General features: G+C 40.9%; 1 protein-coding gene across 20 annotated transcripts in view; it reads right to left on the reverse strand.

Annotated features, from left to right (window-relative positions):
* Nucleotides 1-3,191: 3,191 nt before the first annotated feature.
* Nucleotides 3,192-19,858, reverse strand: part of ENOX1 (ecto-NOX disulfide-thiol exchanger 1) — a 366,488-nt gene continuing 349,821 nt past the window's right edge. For all 20 annotated transcript variants that reach the window (XM_040657725.2, XM_046898713.1, XM_040657671.2 and 17 more), the window contains 3 exons: nucleotides 9,937-10,039; nucleotides 7,043-7,128; nucleotides 3,192-4,160 (listed from right to left, as the gene is read on the reverse strand). In XM_040657725.2, coding sequence (XP_040513659.1) covers nucleotides 4,029-4,160; nucleotides 7,043-7,128; nucleotides 9,937-10,039 — 321 coding nt within the window. In that variant the 3' untranslated portion in view covers nucleotides 3,192-4,028. The remainder of the gene's footprint in view (nucleotides 4,161-7,042; nucleotides 7,129-9,936; nucleotides 10,040-19,858) is intronic.

Below are 19,858 nucleotides of genomic sequence, written 5' to 3' on the forward strand. Positions count from 1 at the left end.
AGGTGATATTTAGAATTTTTCTTTTTATTAATGAGGATAACGAAGTTTTCATCAAACAGCATATCTTTTGTAAAAACAAAATGCAGTTTATCAGAGAGGGTACGCACATCTTCCTAAATGTGCAGGGTGAAATGCACATTAGTCCAAGAGGCTTCGCACCTCTTGTCTCTCGTGATCCTTTAAGTGAGAATCAAACACAGTGCAGCAAGAGACTGGCTCCTCAACCGATGAAAGTGAATTCTACTACCACTCTAATATGATTCAAAGCCAAACGTGAGCTAAAAAGCTCTTGGTGAACTGGTCTTCAGGTTAACCGAGCTCACAGCTCTTGGCAAAATACCCTAGGAATGTTTGCTTAATGGGAAACCAAATCTGCTTCCCAAGTCTCAGTTTTAGAAGAGGGGATGCTGCTACGACCTTAGATCATAACTTGCAGTTTCATGCCAGGCCATTGCACAATGTTACCCATTGACCTCCTGCTTAGCCTGATGGTGTGCTGTCTTTGGCGTCACCTTTTCTTGTGTTCCTTCCAACTACAATTGTGAAGTTCCCACTAACTGTAAATGATGTTTAGTCTTTGCCAAATGCATGGCCTCCTTCAGACTGACACAACAGGAGAAACCCGTTTCAGGTCAGTCAGGTCAGTCTTGTACTACTTCATTTCACTGATTATTACTCAGCCACTTCAGCATCTTCCTCTTTCTAAGAGAGAATACATTGCCTTCTATGGCAGCTGACCGTGAGTCTGATCCTGTCATCATTATCAAGTGACCTAGAGACAGACTAGTCTGCTTTTCCATCATACTGATTATTCTAGTATAGGTAGATGGCATTAACCTCATGCTGCTCTCACAGAATCACAGAACAGATGAGGTTGGATGGGAGGTGACCTGCTCCAGCCCCTGCCCCAGCAGGGACACTCAGAACAGGGTGCCCAGACAGCTCTGGGAGATCCCCAAGAAGGAGACCCCATACCTCTGGGCAGCCTTGTGCCAGTGCTCCGTCACTGCACAGCACAGAAGGGCTCCTGGTGTTCAGAGGGAACCTCCTGTGCTCCAGTTTGTGCCCGTGGCCTCTGGTCCCGGCACTGGGCACCACTGACTGAGCCTGGCTCTGTCTCCATTGCATCCTCCCTTCAGGTGTTTATATTCATTGATGAGATTCCTCGTCGAGGGAGAGAGAAGATTTCTCTTGTAGAAATTTCTGTTTTCACAAGTTGCTTTGCTGCAGAGTCCAAAAATGCTAAGAAGAGTACTGTCACTTATAGTCATAGCTCCAGGGTTTTAGAGCCATCATCTAGTGATACACTTCATATGGAGTGCATCATTCTGGGCTGTGATGGCAGCAGATTGACTGACACTGCTACTCAGATTAGCAAGCTAAGAGGTGCATTGCTAGAATTTAACACTGGCTTCCAGAACATCATTGTCTTCTCTATATGTCAGTAATATATCTGCAGAAGCAGTTCTTTCAGAAGTGGGTTTCTTCATCTTCATCCCATCATATCATTTTCCGGACGTCCATGTAGAACCCCTAAGAGTCATCGCCATAGCATTTTGACAGCTAAGTGATGGAGCTGAGCATTTCCCCCGAAGCCACTGAGTGCATCACTTTAAAGTCCACTCTGGGGCCCAACCAGATTCTGAAAAGTTGCCCCAGTGAGTTTCAAGGTCTCAACTGATACGTAACAATATTGCAGGATGTCTGCATGATACTTAGACTTAAATTTTAGGTCTTTCATGATGCTATCTAAAGGCCACTCTGAGAGGTTCCCTTTTAGCTGATACTACTCAAGGACTAAAAATCCACTCTTTTAAAGCGCGTACATTCTAGGAAAAACAGGAAAAACTCAGGAAGGAAAATGGAAATGAAAACACAAGCAGAGCCAATATGGTGATTGGTTTACAATGTCCTGTCAGTTTTAAAATATTTTGTGGCAATTTGGGATGGGAGCTGTTTTATGGGAGAGGAGATGAGCTAAAAGAAAATGAAAGGGAGGACACGAGAGAAAAGGGAGGAGGACTTAATATAATGAAAAAATATGATATGGATAAAGGTGAAGTGAAAGTTTTCTCACATCTCTTCTCCACAGTCTAAGTGCCATCCATACACATTTATGTTACAGTACTTAAATGAGAGCTGTCAGACCTAACACATTTTTGCTTGAATTATTCATAAATCTGTATGATCACAAGAGAAGAAAGAGCAGATATCTAGATTAAACTACTTAATTTTCATTAACAGAACTGGTACATAATTACTTATTTCACCCAAGTAACTTACAGTAATACAACTCCTGCAGCAATCCTAATCACAACATTTCATTTAATATTGCTATATTCCAGGTGGATGCCAGAAGAGAAATAGGTCCTGTAAAAGTAATCACTGGCAGCCATGTTAAGAGTTCCTTCACGACTAATTGCAATTGACACTAATTGCTGTTTATTGAAGAACCTGAGTGAAACATCACTCTGACATGTGTCTAGGTACTCCCTGCACCTGTTGCAGTTTGCCATATTTCCCGCTGTTGGTGCCCCCTCTTTATGGGGACAGCTCTCTTCTGGATGGCTCCTTTGCCTGCACAGAGGTGTGACTTGAAGGGCTGCTGTTTCTTATCCAGCACCACACTAAATGCTGAACTGACGCAGTTCTTCAAAGCAAGGCTCTGGAAGGAGCCATTCCTGCCATACTTAACAACGTTGGCTAATACACACACTTCTTCAGGTTTTGCTGGCTCTTACAGCAGTGCTGGAGTACTGTGTTTTTGACAGTAAATCCTAAATAACGGTTCAGGTCAATGCCCCTACTTAAGGAACATCACTAGATGTTATTCCATTTCTCGTCTGGCCAGAGGCCAGGTGCATTAGCTAGGAGTTAGAAGGAGCAGCTAATTGGATGCATTGTGACTACCCAAAACCACGCTGGAAATGAGGTTCATTTTTAACCTGCCTGATCTTCTGAAAAACAAATGAAATCTGTTCAGCTAAACAAAACTCCATGCTGGTGCTTCCTCTAGTAATAACTTCAGCTATTTTATTATAGTTAATCTTGCAAACGCTTTTTCTGATTCTCAATTAATTTATCCAAGCAATCTGCAATTAAGAGTTGAGGACAGAGACAAATGCCAGAAGACTTTTGCTGGATTGATAAAGAATTCAGAAACATTAAAAGGAAAACGTGTACAAACAATATGGTAGAAGTCATATTTATTGATAAAAATTAATATATTTGCTATAAAATTTGTAACAGTAATGCAACTGAATATTTATTTTGATGCATAAACCTGAATGTTACATACCAAATACAATACAGTAACACTGGTTTCCTCCTTATTTACATGTTTATGAAAATTGATATGCAATCCATGTTAAAAGAACTTGTAATGGAGAATAGTTACATTAGAAAAATAATATTCTTGATAAAGCATTCTCGAGGACTCCAATCACATTTTCAGGCCTCTTTCAATAAGGCAAAAATCCCTGGTACAGCATATAACTTAATTTACAAAATACAATAACTTCAGACACATCTTCAAGTTTTCTTTTGGTATGCTTTTCCTCACTGTAAAATTACTTAATTCTCTTACTAAACAGAAAGAACTTTCAATAACGAAACTTAATGAGTTCTACTACATATTACATATACATCGCTGCGGCCTAGCGACCGCAGCTGGGCAATCTTTCTCCTTAACTGTTTGCTCAATGAGCTTTTCTTAGATGTAGGACATGTAGTATTTGGAAATCATTATGACTGCGGTATCTTTCTTCAGTTTTCATAGGAAACAGATCTGTCACATTTTGAAAGGTTGCTTTTTTTTTTTTTTAAATTATTTTATTTTATTTTAGGAATTGGTGCACAACTACATTTCCACTCACAAGAGAACGTCACGAATGTAACTAAAATTAGGCTTGGATAACTTTGAAAACATACTACTATGTGCCAAAACCCAAATTTCTTACTTTTAATACTTTATAACCCTGCCATGCTCTAGGAATTTTTCTTCTGCATAGCTTCATTACTAGTCACAGTCAGACAGTTTTAATTCCTTCAAAGGCACAGAACTTCCACCTCTTTTCCAGTGTTGCTCCTACACCAGTGAATTCTTGTTTAAACATGCGTGGCAGTCTCATTAAAAGCATTTCTATCTCATTTGCAGAGATCTGGGAAAGACAGAAAGGTAAAATTAAAGTAAGAAGACTGCCCTGTAGATTAGAAAAATGAAATAAATCCAAAATAAAAATAGATAGGTATACACATAGATAAGTAAGTAAGTAAATAAAAAAAAATCAAAGCAAGTGAAAGCAAAGTCAACCATTATTATTATTTACAATCGTAGTCTGACATGAACTCCAAAGGAAATGAAGATTTCTTGCAGGAATGATCCTGCATTTTTAAAGTGGAGCTCCATTGCAAAAGAATGAGAACTGCTGTGCTGGGACTGCTATCACACAGTGTTGTGCCAAGTCCATTTAAGAATGACACTTGCAGGTACAATTATGAGGAGGAGAAAGCCAATAGGACTTTCTTCTCCCTTCTCATCCCCAGAGTTCTTGAATCCTTCTCCATTCAGCTCCATCAATTTTTCTCTTCTAAAAAACCTAACACAGAGAGACATTATTTTTAGTCAGCTTCCTTTCGTTGTTCAGAGCTGACTGCTCTTGAAGTCATGTTCTCCCAGTCTGACCCAGTTCAAATGAGAGGTGAAGTTCCTGACTCAGCATGACTCAGGATACTTCTGTTGTCTTGAAAACTTAATAACTGGTCACAATCTTAATGGGAAAAGTCCTCCCACTGCAGAAAATACTTTCAAAAATACAACCTTTCTGGTATAATCAGTAGAGAAGCCAATAAATTAATGTTCATGGAAAAATGAATTATTCTATCTTGAAGCTATTTCTTCAAAAGTAATGGTCATGCAAGGAACAGTAAAGAAATGCATGGGTTCTGCTTGCCATCCACAGGTATCTCCACGATTTTATAGGCTTCTCTGGCAATGGTGGCATTTCTGCTTATTCATACCAGTAGGACACTTCTATGGTGGAAAGTTTGATTTTAAAACCAATGTACAATCATAAAGTACAATAATTGCACCTCATTACACCCAAAGGAAGTGAGAAAGTACCTATCACCTTTTATTTTTTCCTGAAGAGGTTAGTGAGACAGAAAGATTAAATGATTTGTTAAGGTGGTATTGAAAAATCTGTGTTGGAGTCAGTCTAGAGCACCAGAGTAATCAGGTCCATCTTTTACGTACTCTTATGGCAGTAACGGATAGCTGGTTACCTTTGGGTAATGTATCTGAGCTCTGTACAGAGCCCTCAGCCCACATGGGTATGCTGACCTTATCATTCCTGTTCAGGTGAGAGATGACAGGCTAACCATGGAAAGTAATTGAAATTAATCTCAGAGATTGCATCTCAGGATTGCGCTATTAAAAAGTAATTTGTTGCTACAAGCAGTTGCTTCCAAAGTAAACCAGTGAGGTCAAATTCTGCAGCTTGTGTTTATTATGCAGGAGGTATGCTGAGTGGTAGCTGCAGGGGCTGGTAATTTGGCATCTCAGAGGGATGGAGGCAATGCCTCATACATTGAATCTGCAAATTAAAGGCTGATCTTGGCAGCCTCACAGAAGCCAACAGGCTACTCACATGAGTAGAAACTCAAGGACAAGAGCCTATACACACAAACAAAGAAGACTGCAACAGCGAAGGGGGAGGCAGCTGAAGAGCTTCCCTCACTCCCTTGTTTTTGTGGGTAACAGTGGACTTTAAAGCACTTCAAAATCTGAGCTGTCATTGTCCAAATATAATGCCTAAGAACATCATCCTTATTCTCTGTGCAAGCTCTCTGATTTCCATTGGGTTTCTAGCTCAGGATCTTCTCTGCTTTTGGAGGACCTGCTTTTAGAGCATCTCCTCTACTTCATAGAAATAGGAGAAGGATCTTTCAGAGGCATGAAGCAGCCCATCAAAGCAGCTAGAAGGTGATCCTGTCTGTGAATGGCATGGCTGGAGGAGGTCCTCAGGAACAGAACATTGCCAGGATCACTGGAGGTACATCTAACAGCACCACACAAGGAATGCTGCTCACATTCTGAGCCCAAGTGCACATCATGGCTTTATCCTCACCCCACGTTGCAAGAAAATCTAGGCAAGCACCATAATACCCATGTTCAGAAGATGTATTGGCAGATGTGAATCAGAGCTGTGGCTCATCAGAGGGTGACCTCTGCATCTGTCCAGTATCTCCTGCAGTCTACAATCTTGCAGAGCCATTTTTTAACACTGAGAGTGGCATTCACCTGATCAAAGGCGGACATTTCACAGCTCAGATTCTCACTCTTGACTTGCTTAATTTTCAGTGGAGAGGAATAGAAACTTCTGGGGCTTGATTCATAGAGATTCATCATTTATAGAGTAAATGTTTAAAAGTCAAAGTATCTTATCTACAGGTGTACAATGGCTATGAACTGTAGGAACTGATGCATTAAGAAATATTTTTCATGCTATAGTGTGTTGGCTTCACTCTTGTGTTGGCCACAACTCTCTGACTTTAGCAACAGGGTCAGCCAGTTCCCTTATGAGGCCCTCTATGCTTCCTCATTAGACAAAGGATACGCTTCATGGTCCTCTTATGTGTTAATGAAAGTTCACGTTAGGTGTGACCCAAGACTAACAATTGTAAGATGACAAAGGTATCACCTCCTAAAACTCTCTACAGTGTAGCCATAGATACACCTACCTCTTACTGTGTTTTCTTTCTCCTCACCTGTATTCATCATGAAATCAGCTGCTAGTCTTTGCCATTTAAAGCTCTGCTCTTCTTTGCCACAAAGAATAACTAACCAGAGGAAGGCAAAGGACCTCAACACAAGTATGCACGTGCATTGTAATTTGCGAATGAATAAATACTGCAAACCCCCAAGCCCCGTATCCCATTATCTTTCTAATGGAAACACACAAAGAGTTTAACCTGCAGTAACGAAAAATACAGTATTTCTATAGAGAAAACAGATTTTGATTATTATTATTATTTTTTTTACCCTGGAGTCCAGCTGCTGCATATATGACCAAAGATATTCTATATTGGCTCCAAAAGGGTGGACGTGAAGAAATGTGGAGATGATACCTGTGTTAAAAGCAAATGCACACAAAGCACTGAAATCACCTCAGACAGTGCAATGTTAAAATAAGCAAAATATGTCTGAATACATATAGTCTGTTCTTGCAGGTTTTTCAGTACGAATTACGGTTCTTATTTTTCTTACACAACCCAATAAACGTAAGAAAAAGGCACATTTTTAATACAGTCATAATAACACGGTAAACACAATAGCTCATCTTCAGGAATGACAGCAGTTAGCAAGTAAGTGACCAAGATAATATACTGATGAATAAAGGAATTTCTAAACAAAGACTTGCTGGAAGCATTTCAACTGCCAATTTTATGCTTGATTTACCAATGTAAAATTGTGGATATTGTAATGGTAAAATTATTGCTTTTTTCCCCTTCACTGGATGCTCTGTTGTGAAAACGTTTCATATAATTGTGTCACAAACTGCACTCCCTCAAATTTTTCTAGTAATTATACTGATGCCGGTTATGAAATGTGTTTAATCCATATTACCCCTAACTGCTACTGAAGAAAACACAAATCTTTTATGACATATTTACTCATTTGTTTTCTCTTAAAAGAGAACCAGTTCTGTCCGTTGTTGCCTACAGGATTGTTGTAAAAGGAGTGGGAATAAAAGTGGTTCAAGATGAGTCAGGATCTAAGCCTAGCGATTTCTTCTGCAGTGAAAATCAAGTGACGGCATAATAATGACCATAGAAAACAAGATTTGAGGTAGCAGGATTGCTATTAAAAGCACTATCCAATTTCTCCTCTTCTAAACAAGCAGTGAAAATACAGAATGACACGTATGTTACTTACTGTTTGGGGAGAGTCGAACTGTAAGAATCAGAGCAAATACTTTCAGCTCTGTTTGGATGGGTTTCTTAGCTAAACCACCCTAGGGGAAGTTCCTTATATTTAAAGCATAAACACCAGGATTAAAAATGCTTACAAATGACAAAAATGGGTCACTGTATCTTGTGTACTGCAGGCCATACTGCTTTCTTGGTGCTGAATGAATTAGGATAATCTTGGATTTCAGTTTTTCCCAAATACTGGCCATGGTTGAAAATGATAAGTCAAATTTAACTCATTTTAAACTGGCTTTGCAAAGAACAGCATTTTCCTTCCCTTATTTTTTCCAATAGCATCTACAAACTTCTGACCATGTGAAGAGAAAGGTGTATATTTAATTTTATACTATGACATGTTCCAGAGGCAGTTGTGTTCCTTGCACTATGTGTGTCCATACACACACACAAACAAACACTTGAGGCAAAAGTCAAGACCAACCAGTCGGGTAGACTGATTGGAAATCTGGTTTGTATTCATATCACTGTTTTACCAGTGGTATTGTATTTTTTGTACGTGTGCCCAGGACTTTTCAGTACAGGATGTTCAAAGACAGTTCTTTCATGCAATGCAAAGAAAAAGTCATTTGTAAGTATCTTGTAGTTACTGAGTGAAGTTCCACAGTAACTTTTCAGTAATTTTGTTTTCCATTTAAACTCTTTTCCTCTAAGACAACAGTCACTCTTGTGAAAACAGAGATGAACACAGTCAATAAGTAGAGGCAGGGCCCATGTTCTCCCTGTGATGCCTGAACATTTCTCAGAGGAAGAGGTAACATGAAGTCCATCCTGAACAATCTTTTGACTTTGGGCTGTTACAATAAGAAAATTGTGGGAATTTCATGATGAGCAACACCTGGACTGAGACTACATTGTTTATCAGGGCACGTCACCAGAAAGTGGATGATGCCCACTTTGGGAAACTGCTCCTGCTTGTTATGGTCAAATAATGAGTGACTTGGAAAAGAAAAGCTCTTTATTCTATTCTTAAAATCCCATCCTTGCTACCTCTTTTCTGGATGTTACCCGTCAATAGATCAAATATCATTCATAACAATTAAAAGTTCCAAAATCTATAATAACCCAAATAAATTTAATGTATATACTTTCATACATCACACTGTTCCATATCTCACTGCAACTTTGCTGTAGTGTGCTAGGCCCTTTAAACATTTAAATGCATTTTTTTCACTTCTAAATGACCTCTGTGGTCCAGCCTGTCTGATTCCACATTCTAGCAATAAAGCAGCAACTTTCCCAGTGAATAAATTGCATTTAAACAAATTATGCTGGTTGTGAAACTGCCCCCTACCAGGATACTGCTGATTTTGTGAAAGGACCCAACCAATTAAATGAAACCTAGTCTTTTAGTGTTGTGGTAAATGGCAAGCATGCCTTAGGGAGCACTTGGGACCATGGCCCTTAGACTCCATGAAAACCTGCCCACTGAAACCAAATGCAAACCATGCCCTGATGTCAGCAGGATGTGTTCCCTCCAAGGGCAGCATGGGCACGTGGTATTCTTGTGTGTCTCTGTGTCACGTACTAGCAACCTTGCCCACCACCTCTGAGCTTGAATTTTTAGGTATTCTTATAGAGTCTATTTCAATGATTTTATTGTTGGTGGAGGATATGACAGTCCTTGTGGTATTCTTTATAAATATTCATGTCGCTAATTCCCTCACCTAATGTCAAAAGCATAAATCTGGCTTGCTTAGTACAACCAGCACACACTTTTTCGCTTGGTACTTTGCTAATATTTCCATCCCTTTCTCCTTCACAATTTCTTCCAAAAATCAGTTAATAAGTTATACAGTTCTTGCTTGCTAAAGGCCAACCTGAATCCAGATGAAAGATAGTTTTATTTTTTCACTTACTAATGCAAAGATGCATGCAAACACATGTGCAAAACAAAAACTTACCAGAGGACAGTTTTAGTTCTCAAAAAACTTATTTGGTTTATCATACCTATTAGTAGTGCCTCTTTCTCTGATTTTAGACCTGGACTTCGTTTCTCAGAAGTTTTTTCTCTGTCTTGGTTGACCAATGCTACTGTCAGTACATTGATTTCCTATAAGGTTTAAAAAACAAAACAGGTGGTTATGGAAAATATATTTACTTCAATTAAACCTTTCTGCTTCTTTTTCAACTCTCTCTTAAAAAAAAAAAAAAAAGTAATTAATTCACATCTAAAGACAAGACAATTATAAATAATTGATTTGTTTGCAGAATATTAAGATACTTTTAAGCCAAGAACTGCTCAGGAAACAAATTTTGCTTATGGAGTAGGTAATAACTGTGTTGCCAGTGCTTCTTCATTAGAACAGCTTGAAAGATGTACCATGAAGTGTGGAGATGGTCAGAAAAATCACATTTTCTAGCTATTAAAGCTGTAAACAAAGACCGCCTCTAGGGGACATGGCTGGGAACATTCAGCTACAGCTATAGGAGTAAATTCAACAGTCACCAGAGATGTTTCTAGATACTAGAGCACAACCATCTACCCTGTTACACTCTCCAGCCAATGGAGAGTGCTCTTCTTGCCCAATGCTCTTCTTGGGCATATGTGAAGTAAACAAATTATCTCTACTTCAAAGGCATGAAAGTGGTCCTAAAGTGCATTGCACAATATTCAAGCATATACATGGGCTGCTTCCATGGAGTGACGGATGTACAGTAACGTGTTTCTGGGTGAGGCAGTGACTCACACTGCTGCATCTGCTGTGTGAAATGCTCAGTAGTTCCTTGCAAAACCTCAGAAGCAAAGTGCATGAAGCTGCAGATAGGGTGATCTGGGGAGGGACTGGGAAAAAATACACATGTTCAGGCTGAGGGAGTCAAGGGGTGCTGTTAGGACTAGGCAGCCAATCAAATTTCCACTATTCCTACTAGCATACAATCTAATTTCTACTATTTGGTTTAATGACGTGTCCCATCTAAAACATGCATTTGGGTGGTGTCTTGCTCCAAAATTCTTGGAGAGCATTTTTGGCAATAAAAGAGAGACCCTGGACTGTGTCTAGGGCATTTCTGAAAGTGTGAATAATCCACAGGCAATTAAAAAAAAAAAAAAAAAAAGCTTAAAATGTGTCCAATGTGCTTATTTATAGATGAAGAAAAGCTTCACAAGCTGTGAGACGGGTGAAAAGAGTCAGGCTCTTCCTCATTCTGAAAAAAAAAAAAAAAAACACCACTATGCACACACACACACAGTGACGTGCTCTGTGCTCTTTATAGGCTGGCACCAAGGAGCAGCTTCTCAATACGCAGTGCCTGATGGCTGGGATGCATCATGGGTTCAAATGTTCCCTGGTGCTGTGAAGTGGAACAAGTTCCATGCACCAGGTACAAAACTGTATGTGGATTTGAATGACTGAATGTGTATCCTTAGCTCCTTGCAGCGAGGGACTCTGTTAGACCTTCACCTGCACAGTGTATGAGGTGTGAGATTCATTCTCCTTGGTTTGCAGCAGCTGTAGTGGCCAACTGAAGCATGTCTTGTGGCCAGATACCTATGTGCAGTGTGTGCACATAAGGTGGTGCACCTACGATGTCTTTTTAGTCAGCAGAAAAGAAATTAAAAGTTTTTTAGTCATATATTGTGGTTATTTACTTTAAGTTGAAACAGACTGTACCTTAGAGATGCCTGTTCTGATTTCCTCTTTGGCTACAATCCCTGTAGCACAGAATTAGGCACCAAGAGGTAGGAGAGAGGCAGTAGATCAAGAGTTGCACTGATATCTTCTTAAAATAATGGTGTACTCGGGCAGCTACATCACCTTGACACCAAAGCTCCTGTAGTACTGCACTGTACAGGACACATTACAGCAGCAGGAATATACCCTCAGTTGCCCAGCACTACTGATTCCTCTCCTTGCCACAGCCAAAGGCTAATGCAAACATCTACTGCTGGCCATGGCACCTGAAAGCAGTGACAGAAAGTCCAGGCAAGAATCAGAACTAAGAGAAGCGTTCATATGAATTTCTCCGTAAGAGCAGCGATGACAAGGGGGTTACAGATCAGAAGAGCAGAACTGGATGGCAGATTTCCTGATGCTGGAGCAGAAGAGCAGAGCAACATATGCCACCAGTGCTCATACAGGTTAAGATGTAACTTTTGACTCCGTCAGCGATAGAAAAGCAGTCTAAAAATAACAATTCCTGAGAGGGGAACGAGAGAGGAGACAGATATGTATTTGATATAACAGGCCCCAAATACAACACACAGCAGTTTCCGATGGGATTAGAAGTTTTGTCAAGCAGAGAGACAGAGAAAGAAACTATATTCCCATTGGGAGCAATGAACAGATGGATTCTCATTTAATTTCTAGATTTGAGCCTGTGCAGAACATTTTGTATGATTTATAGGACAGTGTAAACGGATGCTAAAGGAAGTCACATCAAGTTCTCCTTAACTATATGTTGCTGTGGAGGATAAAGGAGTAAAAAATGGGTTACTGGGGAGTCTGTGGAAACAAAGAATGGTAAAAACAGCTACTCAGCAAAAAGAGTGGCTTTAGGAAAAGGTTGCAGGTTCTTGAAGTTTTGGAAAGGGGAGGTTTCTGCCATCCAAAACTGCCTGCCTCAGATGATAAATTAGACAATTCTGATGTATTCAGCTCCCAAAATAAGCTTTCACAGGCCATTAAAAAAAATCCAGGGTGTGCATAGCCAGACAAAGGATGCAATAGTAGTACTGCTAGGAATTAATAGCAATTTAAGAGAAATGGACATAATTGAGTCTAAAAAAAAAACCAGCATGTAATTCATCCAGAAATTAGACTAATCACAGTACAAGTGAAAACCTTTGAATATCTGACTACACACCGCAGGTACAAATCTAGTACCCAAGAAGCCTCTACAGCTTATCCTCACACAGTTAATTTGCACATCTGTTAGAAGCACTACTTACGCCAACCCAGAGAAACACGACTCTAAGGAGTATACAAAGGTGAATGAGGCAATAACTAACTGGGAACAAACAGCCAGGTCACCTCTCTGACATGAGAAAAATCTACTGATCACCAGGTGCCTGCGGAAAATTATTTAATATATACTGCATTACAGCATTTCCTCTCTTTCCCGCAGACCATCTTTCATTTAGCAAATGGTATTTTCTGAGGCCCTAAGCAGTCTCCTTCAGCAGGTTTCATTATAAAAGGAATATTTTGCTACCATCTGTCAGTTACTGCATCAGAGAAGAACACAGCTGAGCATGTGCAAAGCTAATGTGTATTACAAGTGAAATCACCTTGCAAGAACTAAATACAGTATGCGGAAGGCTTAATCTAGGTTCAGTCACACTTGGAGACCATTAGGGACCTAGCTCTACTCATTATTCACAAATTCTGTCAGGTACTGGACAATGTGGAGGTCCAACTTGATGATGACAGAGCTGCTCAGCATGGATGCAGCCACTCCGTGTGATGCTCTTATCACTGCCAGCTTGGAGATTTTCCCTACCACTGACACTTTTATTCTTCCACAATGATGAAAAGACAAGGATTTCCCCCAGCGGCCCAACAAACCTTTTGATTTTGCAGACACCCCTCAGAGTCATCACTTTGATTCGGGGTTCCCTGCCTTTGAGCCAGGGAAGGACAGACAGAGAGTGAGTCTTTCTGGCAGACTTTCAGGAAAATTTGCTGAGGATGGCATAGTAGTAATTTTGTCATGCGGACTATTCATTTCCACAGGCAGACCTCTGGCACCAGCACTGAAATGCAGCTGTTGGCTGTGTTTGCACTATGGAGAACTGCGTATAGTAGTTCTGGCACATGAATGTCATCTACCTTAGCTCTGTCCTGGCTACGAGGTGGGACAGAAGTTGAGTTTGCATCATCCTGTCTTGTACCCTGTTTACTTTTGGAAGCAATTACAGAGGAAAGGCAAAGTGGAGTGCTCTTAGAGGTGTCTGGACTCACTGTCCACCATAGTCCACCCCAGTGCAGCTGGAAGCCATGTGTAGACATAAGCAAATGAGAGCGGTATTCCTGAGGGAGCTACACCACCAGAGGAAGATACAGAGGTCCTGAGGAGCAGGAGATGTGGTGGGGCTTCTATTTTTAGCCAAAATAGTTCTTTTTAGCCATCTGTGAACCACAGAACATCTGCTAAGCAGGATCTCTAAAAATGGAGAGAGAATAGACTTGCCATTCTGCATAAATACTGCTCAAGGGCTGAGCAGGGCAGCTGGCCTACCTGGAGGCCACTCCTGCAAAAGTGCACTTCCACTTCACCCATTGTTCAAGACTCTGTTTGAAAGGCAGCATATAGAATTTAATGAATGTGACATTGAAGATACCTGGCATGTGATCAGGATGTAAATATCCCAAGAGCTGAGATACTCAGCTATCTGGGTAATCCAGCTGTCTGATGATTACCTTTAAACCTAGGGGGAATGATGACTGCAGATTGTCTTCAAAGACCTCATTTCCTTTGTTGTGGTATACGGAATTCTGTAGATTTTTGTAGTGGGGAGGTAAGAATAATATAAGTCTTCTGAAGGACACATTAAAAAATCTGGAAGAGTTTGTAAGTCACGCTGAAGTTTGTACAAAGCAAGTTGTCTGTGTTTAGAGCAGTGGCAGAAGGAAGGATTACTGTATGCTGGACACAGCAGACACATGCTGAATGTATGGGATACACATCAATTTCTCATCAGCCAGAGGATTTCCGAGTAGGAGAAAAAATTGTATGTCTGATACATGAGCAAAAATCTTGCAGGCTATTAACAGCAAGGCAGAGAGATGCTATAAGCTTGAAAAAGAAATGCAATTTTATGGTTATGATAGAAGAAAAGCCCACACACATGATACTGAATCTGCAGTCTTTAAGCTCTTGAAAGGCATGTTTGCCTGCTCTGAGTCCACAGAACCCAAGCTGAGATTTCAGAACTGGTTGTCCAGATTCTATGTATTGATGGTGTGCAGGTTTGGTGATTCCACTGCAGAGAGGAGTAGAAACTGGCCTGTGACACAAACAGCATGCAATTTTACTTCCATTTACCTGCAGCTCTCCTAAAGTCTGGCACAGTTGTGTTTACTTCACTGGTCTTTTATTAAACGTATCCCCGACCTACATCAGAAAGTTTTATCTTGCTGTTTTAACTGGCATGGAACCTAATTCATTTTCCAATCAAGCGAATGGAAGTCTTGTGTTAGGTTTAACGCTCATCAAGTCAAGCCCTTAAATATATGGGCATATGAAAGTTTGAGGTATAGGACAACTTCTGACAGCTTAATATGCTTGTCATTCAAGAATTGGTACTGTCTTGTATGTGCTCTGATCCATGGTGAATACAAAATTATTCAATTCACCTTGAGCTCAACTACAATGAAAAATCTTATTGAACTTAAGTCAGATTTCCTTGCAAATGCAAAAATGTAGGAGTGTAGAAATGTAGGAGTACAATCACAGGCAGTGATCATGACTCAGATAATCAAGGATAATCTCCAGGCAAGAACCAGACCTGTTCCCTTGTGCTCTCCTCACAAGCTAAGTGCTCCAGCCCCTGACTGTCATGGTGGCCTTTAGTAGGCTTGCTCTGGTTGCTCATTGTCTGTCCTATGCAGGTGTCCCCAAAGAGGATGGGATATCTCAGTTTGATTGGCGAAGTAGAGGGAAACAGCAGTGACCTTGATCTAGGTGCCCACCCAGTCAGACTGTAACATCCCAAATGGGACACACAGAAGCTGTAGGATGCCTTGTTCCAAAACCCTACAAAAGTCAGGGGGGACTGCAAGCCCTTCAGGCAAAAAGCCATTTCAACAGAGAGGGAATCAGATTGGTCAAGAACTTACTCCTGGTAATCCATATTGGCAGCTCCTAACCTCCTCCCTCATTTTCCCAGAAGAACAAAACCCAGTCTATCTTGCTCCATCCTTTTCCCAGGAGATGTGGTACAGGTGGGTTCCTCTGATCCAGACCTGCCAGTTTTCAGCCATCCTGCTGCCTGTTCCACAGACAAGGTCCACACATTCAAACTTCACACAAGAAACAGGTCAAAGCTTGCCTCGTTTTCCCATCCATCACCAAACCCCAGATGAATGTGCTGTCCCGCAAGTCCCAGTTATCCCAACAATACAGCAGTTCTGTGTCAGCACACGGTGCTCCATCTCCTCCTCTTTGTTTCCCAGGTATGTTTGTATATGGGCATCTGAAGTGGATCTCCATCTGTCTCATGCTACCCTCACCAAAAGCCCTCTTGCCATCCTGATCCATTTTCTCACCAGCCCAACCCATTTCCTCACTAATTTGCATGCTGCCCCCAAGACACAGACAGATTAAAGCCCACCACTCCAGGCTGGCAACTTCTTGTTTTTCATTTTTTTATTCCCCACACAGGGTCTCAGGGGATCCTTATCCTACCGCTGTCTAACTAGTGATGCAGAAGTATGTATTTGCCATATGCTACACTGCTGGTGAATATTGTAACAGTTTGTGCTTGTGACTCGTTTATCATTAGAAATGATAGAGACCAGGTGTCATCTGTTCACTCAGATCAAGACTTCATAACTTATTTTGAGCTATGCAATAAACCAGTGTTGCATTTGTCAGCCACAGCAAACTGTAATTACTTTTAAAGTACACTAATGTGGAAATTTACTTTTAAAATACATTAATAAAGAAAATTGTACCATGACAGTAGATTTAAGAGTACACTGGTGGTAAAACTGTTAACAATTGGCTTGAAACATTATCTGGTATTAAAATGATAGGAACAACAATGAAGAAAAACTAGAACAGCAAACTTAAGACCTTGCGAATGAAGCATTTGAAACACAGCACTGTGCATCTAAGATTAGTTTGTCTGATTTATCCTACGTGATAGAAATGTTTTCAGGAATGAAGATTAATTGTATTATGGCGCTCTTGACATCCTATTTTTCCAACCCATTTGCCAGAGAGATGCTTTTAACTTTTTCATTACAAAGCTTTTACTATTATAACTTTCACCTGCTGAGTTTAGGCAAGTAGCAATAATGTGAAAACACTTTTCTCACAGAAACTAAGTCTTCATATTGTTCTCATTGTACTTGAGCAGATCTATTTTATAGGGATGTACATATGCAAAATACGGATGACTAATACGAAACTTACTTCATGCCTATTTCTAAAAGCATGATCAGGTTGCTTCATTTTCTAAAGTTGGATTTATGTGTAGGTTCCTGGTGACTTAACACAGATGTTTCATGCAGTGTGAAGGTGGTTGTTTTGCAAGGGAAAAGGTAATTGCCATTTTGCACACTTTGCAATAGGGAATTGCAGCAAACCGGTGGTTGGCTGAACGAAAGCATAACTTACCCATCAGCACCACAGACAGCACTGTAAGGGAGGATGCTTTGTGTTTATTTGAGACTGAGAATTTCTCAAAACCCGTTCAAAAGTTCTTTAACACAGATATCATTCCAGCAATCACTACTAAATTAAAAATAATACAGAGGAAAAAAAAATGCCAAAAAAAACCCAAACAAACAAACCCTAAAAAGGAAAATAAAAGGGCAATTCACTTTCCTTCCAGGATGTTGAATTATTTAGAGAATATTTTTGTTGAAATAAAAGGAAATCACTGGGGGAGAACCAAAACAATGCACATGTTAGAGTGAACAGGCTTTCACCAAGGATCTGGATATGAAAGACAGTGATTCTAGATATCTGACAACACGGGGCAACACCCATATTCACAGGAATCTCTCTATGTAAATGACAGAATCACAGAATCACAGAATGGCTTGGGTTGGAACCTTAAAGACCATCCAGTTCCATCCCCTCTGCTATGGGCAGGGCTGCCACTCACCAGAACAACCTGCCCAGGGCCTCATCCAACCTGGCTTCCAGGGATGGGGCATCCACAGCTCCACTGGAAAACTTGTGCCAGTGCCTCACGACTCTCTGAGTAAACAATTTCCTCCTATTAGATAATCTCTCTCTCTCTCTCTCCATCTCTCTCTCTTTTTTAACTTGAAACCATTCCCCCTCTTTCTATCACTATCAGACCACGTAAAAAGTTGGTCTCCCTCCTGCTTCAAGTATTGGAGGGCTGCAGTGAGGTTTCACTGGAGCTTTCTCTTCTCCAGGCTGAATAAGCTCAACTCCCTCAGCTTATCTTCATAGGAGAGGTGCTCCAGCCCTCTGATCACATTTGTGGCCTCCTCTTGACCCATTCCAACAGCCCCACATCCTTCTTGTACTGGGACCTGGATGCAGTACTCCAGATGGAGCTTCACAAGAGCAGAGCTGAGGGAGACAAAATGGACCCTGGGGGACACCACTCATCACCAGCCTCCACCTTGTGGCTGAAGCAGAGATGGGACACATCGTCCTCATCCTTAGGGTGGTTGTGGGGGAGCCCAAGTTCTGTGATAACAAGCCAATCTATCTTGTGTGCAGTATGGGTTAAGCACACACCTGCATATGCATAAGGCTGAACATTATTCATTTACTCACTAAAAATGATAGGATGATGCCTGTATAAATACTTGGGAGAAATGCTTTGGAATGAAAGACTGTACCTAATGATCAGGTATTATTAAAATGTCAGGTAGTTCTGGGCATTGAAGAACTGTCTCCCTGTGGAGCTCATGTAAAATATGAAGTCAAAAAACTTTTTTGATTTGCTGAGTGGGTGGCTGAATGGGTTTTATCACTGTGTTTCAGAGTTCTCTCTTTTCCTCCCTCAGATGATGGGTGTTCACTCCAATAGAAAGTCAAATTACATTGTTGCTCTGACACTTCCAGCTAGGGACAAGGGAGGTAGTGTGATTTCTTACTACATATTAATAAAGGGGTGATTTGTGAAAGCTCAGCTTCAAACAGCTCAAACCATGCATTTGAGGGTAGATTTAGACTAGATATTAGGAAGAAATTCTTTCTGTGAGGGTGATGAGACACTGGAACAGGTTGCCCAAAGAGGATGTGGATGCCCCCACCCTGGAAGCTTTCAAGGTGAGGCTGAATGGGGCTTTGAGCAACGTGGTCTGGAGGGAGGTATTCCTGCCTATAGCAGGGGGTTGGAACTGCATGATCTTAAAGGTCCCTTCCAACCCAAACCATTCAATGATTCAGTGATTCTGTATCAGAACGCTCTTCGATCTACTGTAGCAGTTTGCTTCCCCATAGTGTTGGATCATGCCTGAAAGTGCAGGGACAGCGATTCAGCCAGCAGAGAGATCTGCACTGTGCTAATTAAACTTAATTGCCATTTTCTAACACACTGAATCAGGGCTGGGGCAGTGAAGGGGAAACTTGGAAAGCCTTGATCAGTGAGTGAGAACTTCTGAGGGCTGAGGATAACACAGTGAAACTCCTGTTATTTTTCAGCCCTCATGGTATTGAATTAACAAGGTGGTCATTCCTCATTCCCGTGGTAAGTAGAAAAGCTGCTGAGCTGCAAATGGTCCTAGCTGCTTGAATTTATCATAATCTACATGCCTTAAATTGAAGGAAATGAGAGGAAATGAGTGATGAAAGGGCTACAAATAAATACCTGGAATGGAAAAAAGTGGGCAAGGACAAGAGACATAGCCATTCCTCACCCTGTTGTCCTAGCCCTATCATGACAGAAGAATATGAATACAGGCAATAATTGAGGTCTCTAATGCCTGGGGACAGCTGGGGTCTCTTTCCATTCAGGACACCAAGTCCTTACACCATCTAACAACGTAGCATACCCATAATGAGAAATCAAATCTCCCTCTCTTCAGGGGGTTATTCTCATCCCAGCACAGCACAGTTACTCTTGCTTGCTCTCTTCAGACAATTAACTGCATTCGTTAAATGAATTAGCTGACTGAGTGCAGTCCCCTTACAAAGGGGAGCAGTTACAACAGAGGCTGAAGAGGGCAGAACCACAACTTCAAGCAGAGGATGCAGCCCCCACGCTCTTAGG

The sequence above is a fragment of the Gallus gallus genome, chromosome 1, assembly GCF_016699485.2.
Source record: "Gallus gallus isolate bGalGal1 chromosome 1, bGalGal1.mat.broiler.GRCg7b, whole genome shotgun sequence".
Lineage (NCBI taxonomy): Eukaryota > Metazoa > Chordata > Aves > Galliformes > Phasianidae > Gallus > Gallus gallus.